This window comes from Triticum urartu, chromosome 7, assembly GCF_003073215.2.
Source record: "Triticum urartu cultivar G1812 chromosome 7, Tu2.1, whole genome shotgun sequence".
NCBI classification, from domain to species: domain Eukaryota; kingdom Viridiplantae; phylum Streptophyta; class Magnoliopsida; order Poales; family Poaceae; genus Triticum; species Triticum urartu.
Window position 1 is genome coordinate 66,909,019 of NC_053028.1, and position 6,681 is coordinate 66,915,699.

The following is a 6,681-nucleotide window of genomic DNA, read 5'->3' on the forward strand; positions in this document are numbered from 1 at the left end:
CCAACAGATTGTTGGTCGAGAAAACTTCTATCTAACTGTTAGTCGATAATACTGATGTATTGTGTCCAACCGTCGGTCGGCAATACTTGAATGTTTCACGTTGGACTATCGGTCGGGAAAGCTTACATCTCCATCAGACTGTTGGTCGGGGATTAATGCCGACCGACTGCTCATCGCCAATTGTCCGGCCCGTCTTTGCGCGCGCGGGCCAAAAACTTAGCGCCAAGCCTCCTACCTATTTTTTCATTCGGCTTCGATACGTGCCACGAGCCCACGACCAAATCCAAATCCCCCAAACCTAAATCCTCTCACGCAGTCCCTCCGCCGCCGCCCGCTAGCTAGCCGCCCGCACGCCGCCGACCGCCCACCGTCTCCACCACGCCGTCACCTGTCTCCTTCATCCTCCTGCACCCCCACTGCTTAGGCCCCAAACACTACTAACCCTGCGCTAGAGTTCGGGGAGAGGCCAAGGCGCGGTGGTGGACGCCGCCATCCCTCTCAGATCCGGGGCTGAGAGAGGGAGGGGGGAGGGAGAGGTGGGTCACCTGCGAGAGAGATCACTCGCGCCCTCGCTCGTCAGTCGTCACCCAGGGGCCGCCACCACCGCCACCATGCCATGGGCTTCCTCCGATCTGCGCTCGCCGGTTCGTTCGAAGAAGGATCTGGTCGTTGACTGCTGGTGATTCCCCTCCCACCGGTGGTGTGTGTTATTTTCACTCTCCTCTCCCTCTCCACCCATTCCCAATCGGTGCTGCCGTTAGTTGATTTATTTGCTTTTCCCTTTTCCGTTCAGATCAGCCATGACTTGGAATAGTACTTCTATCCAGCAAGCATCGTTTTGGATGTGAGCTCGAGCTCAAGCAACAAGCAGAGCATCAAAAACAGGGGCTCTATCTGCTAATGGGGTAGCCGGCAATGCAGTCTAAGAGGTACATCTCGTGTGATTTCTGGATATGAGAACTTGAGAAGAACAAGCTTGATGCTATTACTGAAAAAAAGAATCTATGCTACAGGTATTCCTTTCAATAGTGTTGCAGGAAACCTAAATTAGCTACTATTTTTTATGAACTGGTTGTGATTGATTTGTGAACTTTAGAGCTTGTGAGTTGTAGTTTGTGTGCTATGTGTGCCTTGCCAGACTATCATATTAAGCTATGTGTGCCTGAAGGTCAATACAAGGGTATTCATCATATGAAAATTCATTACTTTATACACACACACACACACACACACACACACACACACACACATATATATATATATATAAATATATAGAAAAACGTATCCACATATCTGTGCTTTGAGACGAGGGACAACGCTGAAAACTAGCTTCAGGTTCCACAAAGACTTCTATTTAAGCATTGTAGAATTCTGGCAAGCATAAGACTATATTAAACTTAGTTCAGTTTTTCTGGAATGAAGATAAATTACATATCTAGCAGTTTGTATTTATACAGTCATGCTTCTATAGATTTTACAGTTTTATTTTCTCTTTAAATTTGATTCAGTAGTTCTGTAACTTCCAGAATAGTTCATGTATCCCATATTTTCCCAGGATTCTTCTTTGCATCCCATACACTTGGACGGAGTGGGAGGCCGCCGCAGCGATGCTGGACTCGGAGCCCAAGCCATCCCACGCCGCCAACAACTTGCACCTCTTCGCGGAAATCACCACAAGTGTGATGTCTGTATAGAAAATCAGTACTTTCTTGGTTCATATCCTATCTGAAACTTGGAATGTTTATTGTTAGGCACAGCTTGACTTTCACAGTAGCCTGCATATTCTTCTGCTCACAAACAAGGCAGAACATGCACCATAGAATGCTGGGAGAACATAGATTTATTTTGCTCTTCGTACTTTTATTAGATAAGCCACATTGCAAGGAGAATATGGATTTATGTTGCTCTTCCTACTATTATAAGATAGGCCACATTCTTTTTGTTTCATTCATGCCTTTGTTGCTGACAGTATGGTTGTGTAAATTCAACATTGATTTTTAATGTTAGTACATGATTTACACAAAACTGGTATTCATATTACTTGAGATGTTGCAGGTACTGGCAGTCTGATGCCTTCAGAATTGGCTCTCAAAACTTTCAACCAAGATTAGAGCTAGCGTGCAGTTTGCAGTTTATAGTCATACTCATACTCAATGAGTCCCTACCTCGGCTTCTGGGCAAGATATTCTTTACTTTTAGGTAAGCTCTAATTTGTAAAGCATTATTGCAGCTTTTAGAAACTCTGAATCTCAGATTTATTGAGATATCAAAATACCAGTTTGAGATTCATCGAGATAAGGAGATCTTATTCGACCATGTAATTTAAATCTTATTCCAATGAGTTTTGTTGATTGTCGTTTTTAACAATATTGCTCAACTTATGGTTACTTCCCTTTGTTTAGTTCAGCGCCATTCTTTTCTCTTATTCGTTTTGGTAAAAAGAAATCTCTTACGTGCTCCTTTTGTAAGGATGCATGCTGACGTGTGCACATCGTTTCTAGCTTGTTTTGGTGCATCTTTTATTCTGCTTCAGCTGGTTAGCCTGAATCCTCCTGTTTCGGTTGAATAGCAACCACTATTGTTCAGGAATTTTGAGTGGCGCACATCCTGGTATGGTGAGAGGCAAGCCGACGACCGGACATCATTTGTCAAGGTTTGTGCACATTGAAAACTCTTGCTGCGGATAGGAATGATGTTCATTGCAAACTGATGTAACTTCTTAATATGCATACTATATTAGATTGATCCTTTTGAATTAAGTTGATGTAAAATTATTTATTGAACCCAAGCTTGGTAATGCTACTAATTTGAATGCTAAAATTATTCAGGTAACTGTAGTTAGTGGATAAGCAGGTCCCTTTAAAAAGAAGGTTGGGTTTTCTTATTAGTTTTTGGCAATTTTGCAATGAGAATGGTTTCACAAACTGTAGACTGTTCAGAATGAGATGCTGGCAGTAACACAAATGCAGACGAATCAATGATTTATATATTACAGAATTAATTTATAAACACAAATAGATGCTTCAAACTCTTCTGCTACCTCAAGATCATGCGCACTCCAATTTTTTGCCTATGCCAATAGAATAATATATCTTATTTTTAAAGAGAAGAAACAAATGCCTTTGCTGACCTATCAAATCCTTATGGAGATGGTGGGCCGGCTGGGGTGATCTCTGTTGGCGCTGCCTCTGGCAGCACCTCTTCTTCCTCTCACATCTCTCTTGTGGTTTCTATCTTCTCTCAATAACACAAGGACACGCACACCAGGGCAGAAAACACACACACAAACACTTCACCATGGAGAAAACTAACTTTGCCTTGTCTCCTGGTGAAAAGCACATATGCTTCATTTTTCCTCGAGCCCTCTCAGCCTCTTTTCTCTTTTCTCATTGTAACTTATATATACATGGGGAGCTAACCTTCACGCACCACTCAGGCGCCACATCCGGCCACTAACGTCACGTCTAGGCACTAACTCACGCCCACTCACACAACTAACTCCATGCACTTGGTAATCCCTGCATGCATGCATGTCCACTTGCGCAGCTCCACTTAACGGCCACACACCTGGTCAGCAGCCATGCAGCTAACAAACAAACTAACTTGCCTATTCTCCTCTAGCTGATATTTGTCCAGCCATTCCAGTCGTCAAGCGCCTTGCCGCTTCACAGGGCGTGCTGCATCGCACAGCATCGCGGCTTCACACCGCCATCGGCATCTCACCATGTGCGCCGCATCGCACGGCAGCCCGGTATCTCACCTCCTCCGCCCACTCGATTTAAGCTTCGACAACTATATTCTCGTAGACCATCTATGTTACATGCATAACGAAAGCAAAATAAGTACGCGGAGACAAAATATCGAGATTAGTGCTAACAATCTCAACTGAGGATCAACGTTACTGTTAACACATGATTATTGAATTCTCTGTATTTATTACTATTTATACTTTTGAGAATGCGATGATCCTGTATGTTGATTTTGGTACTGTAGTATAGTTTCAAATAGTGTATTATAATTGCGAATTGATTAACTTTTGCAGGAAGCAAACAGAACGACTACACTCACAAGGAACCATGAAGCCAACGATCCACGTCAACTAGATGTTTTAGCTTTCATTTTGTATAACTGATGTCTCATACTTGCATCTTTTGGCTGTCCTTTTGTAAACCTGATGTATGGTGTCTCAGTGGTTTTGTTTAGAACAGATTGAAATGTATGTATGTGTCAATTACTTAATGGAATAAAAAATGTTTGATGGTCCCGATGTGAGCCTGATGTATGGTGTTTGGGTGATTATGCTTAGAGCACATTAACTATATGTATGTGACAATCAGTACCATATGTTAATTGAAGTTGTGGTTGGCTAAACAAAATGCTAATGAACTGTTATTCGGCAAAAAAAAAACCCCATCTGATTGTTGGTTGGCAAAAGAAACCCCGTCTTGTAGTCGGTTGGGAAAGACTAATGCTAGGCCCAACAGAATGTTGAATGGGAAAGAATACCCTATCCAATAGTCGGTTGGGAAAGGCTCGTAGCTGCCCCAACAGACTGTTGGTCGGGAAAGGCCCATGGTAGGCCCAACAGACTGTTGGTCGGGAAAGATATTCCATAGCCATCAAGCAGTCGCCGACCGACTGTCTGTTGGAACAAGTTGTATTCCCCACCAACCTGGCTGTTGGGGATGTAGTGTTGTGGTGTAGTGCTAATCGATCTATTCAAGAGTTCGTACTAGAATAACACCTTAAGACACAAATCAACCAAAACCCTAATGTCACCTCAAGTATCCGTGGGTATGATTATACGATATGCATCACACAATCTCAGATTCATCTATTCAACCAACACAAAGAACTTCAAAGAGTGCCCCAAAGTTTCTACCGGAATGTTAAGACGAAAAAGTGTGCCAACCCCTATGCATAAGTTCACGAGGTCACGGAACTCGCAAGTTGATCACCAAAACATACATCAAGTGGATCGTGTGATAACCCATTGTCACCACAGATAAGCACATGCAAGACATACATCAAGTGTTCTCAAATCCATAAAGACTCAATCCGATAAGATAACTTCAAAGGGAAAACTCAATCCATTACAAGATATTAGAGGGGGAGAAACATCATAAGATCCAACTATAATAGCAAAGCTCGCGATACATCAAGATCGTGCCACATTAAGAACACAAGAGAGAGAGAGACCAAACACATAGCTACTGGTACATACCCTCGGCCCCGAGGGAGAACTACTCCCTCCTCGTCATGGAGAGCGCCGGGATGCTGAAGATGGCCCCCGGAGAGGGATTCCCCCCCCCCCCTCCTGCAGGGTGGCGGAACGGGTCTAGATTGGTTTTCGGTGGCTACAGAGGCTTGGGGTGGTGGAACTCCCGATCTAGGTTTCTTTTTGGGAATTTTTGGTTATATAAGAGGTGTTGGAGTCGGGAACAAGTCAGGGGGTCCCCGAGGCAGCCACGAGGTAGGGGGCGTGCCCAGGGGGTAGGGCGCGCCCCCACCCTCATGGTGGCCACGGGACTCTTCTGGCCCATCTCCGGTACTCCGTGGGCTTCTTCTGGTCCAAAAATGATCTCCATGAAGTTTCAGGTCAATTGGACTCCATTTGGTTTTCCTTTTCTGCGATACTCAAAAACAACGAAAAAACAAAAACTGGCACTGGGCTCTAGGTTAATAGGTTAGTCCCAAAAATCATATAAAATAGCATATAAATGCATATAAAACATCCAAGGTTGACAATATAATAGCATGGAACAATCAAAAATTATAGATACGTTGGAGACGTATCAAGCATCCCCAAGCTTAATTCCTGCTCGTCCTCGAGTAGGTAAATGATAAAAACAGATTTTTTGATGTGGAATGCTACCTAACATATTTATGGATGTAATTTTCTTTATTGTGGCATGAATATTCAGATCCATAAGGTTCAAGACAAAAGTTTAATATTGACATAAAAATAATAATACTTCAAGCATACTAACCAAGCAATTATGTCTTCTCAAAATAACATAGCCAAAGAAAGCTCATCCCTACAAAATCATATAGTTTGGCTATGCTTCATCTTCGTCACAAAAAGTGCTCTCATCATGCACAACCCCGATGACAAGCCAAGCAGTTGTTTCATACTTTAGTAATCTCAAACTTTTTAAACTTTCACGCAATACATGAGCGTGAGCCATGGGCATAGCACTATGGGTGGAATAGAATATAATGATGGGGTTGTGTGGAGAAGACAAAAAAGGAGAAAGTCTCACATTGACGCGGCTAATCAACGGGCTATGGAGATGCCCATCAATTGATTTCAATCGAGGAGTAGGGATTGCCAGGCAACGGATGCACTAGAGCTATAAATGTATGAAAGCTCAATAAAAGAAACTAAGTGGGTGTGCATCCAACTTGCTTGCTCACGAAGACCTAGGGCATTTGAGGAAGCCCATTGTTGGAATATACAAGCCAAGTTCTATATGAAAAATTCCCACTAGTATATGAAAGTGACAATATAAGAGACTCTCTATCATGAAGATCATGGTGCTACTTTGAAGCACAAGTGTGGAAAAGGGATAGTAGCATTGCCCCTTTTTATTATTATTATTTGGCCTTTCTTTTTTTTCTTTTTCTTTTGCCTTTATCTTTTTTTATTTTTTTGGGGGCAATGCTCTATTAATGATGATC

General features: G+C 42.8%; 1 protein-coding gene across 11 annotated transcripts; it reads left to right on the forward strand.

The window, feature by feature from the left end:
* The first annotated feature begins 214 nt into the window (after positions 1 to 214).
* LOC125523921 lies at positions 215 to 4,278 on the forward strand. Of its 11 annotated transcripts, none has more exons than XR_007290478.1 (6): positions 215 to 700; positions 794 to 929; positions 1,556 to 2,199; positions 2,570 to 2,653; positions 3,622 to 3,751; positions 4,043 to 4,278. XR_007290478.1 is itself a non-coding variant. In XM_048688989.1 (6 exons), the coding sequence occupies exons 2-6, from the start codon at positions 1,005 to 1,007 to the stop codon at positions 4,101 to 4,103; spliced, it is 444 nt and encodes a 147-aa protein (XP_048544946.1). In that variant the 5' UTR covers positions 217 to 700; positions 794 to 1,004; the 3' UTR covers positions 4,104 to 4,278. The 11 variants fall into 11 exon arrangements, 7 of the variants coding, with proteins under 7 accessions (XP_048544946.1, XP_048544948.1, XP_048544947.1 ...); XM_048688989.1 differs by lacking the exon at positions 3,622 to 3,751 and having other exon boundaries at positions 217 to 700; positions 794 to 1,013; positions 1,556 to 1,701; positions 2,056 to 2,199; XM_048688991.1 differs by lacking the exon at positions 3,622 to 3,751 and having other exon boundaries at positions 217 to 700; positions 799 to 1,013; positions 1,556 to 1,701; positions 2,056 to 2,199.
* The last annotated feature ends 2,403 nt before the right edge of the window (positions 4,279 to 6,681 follow it).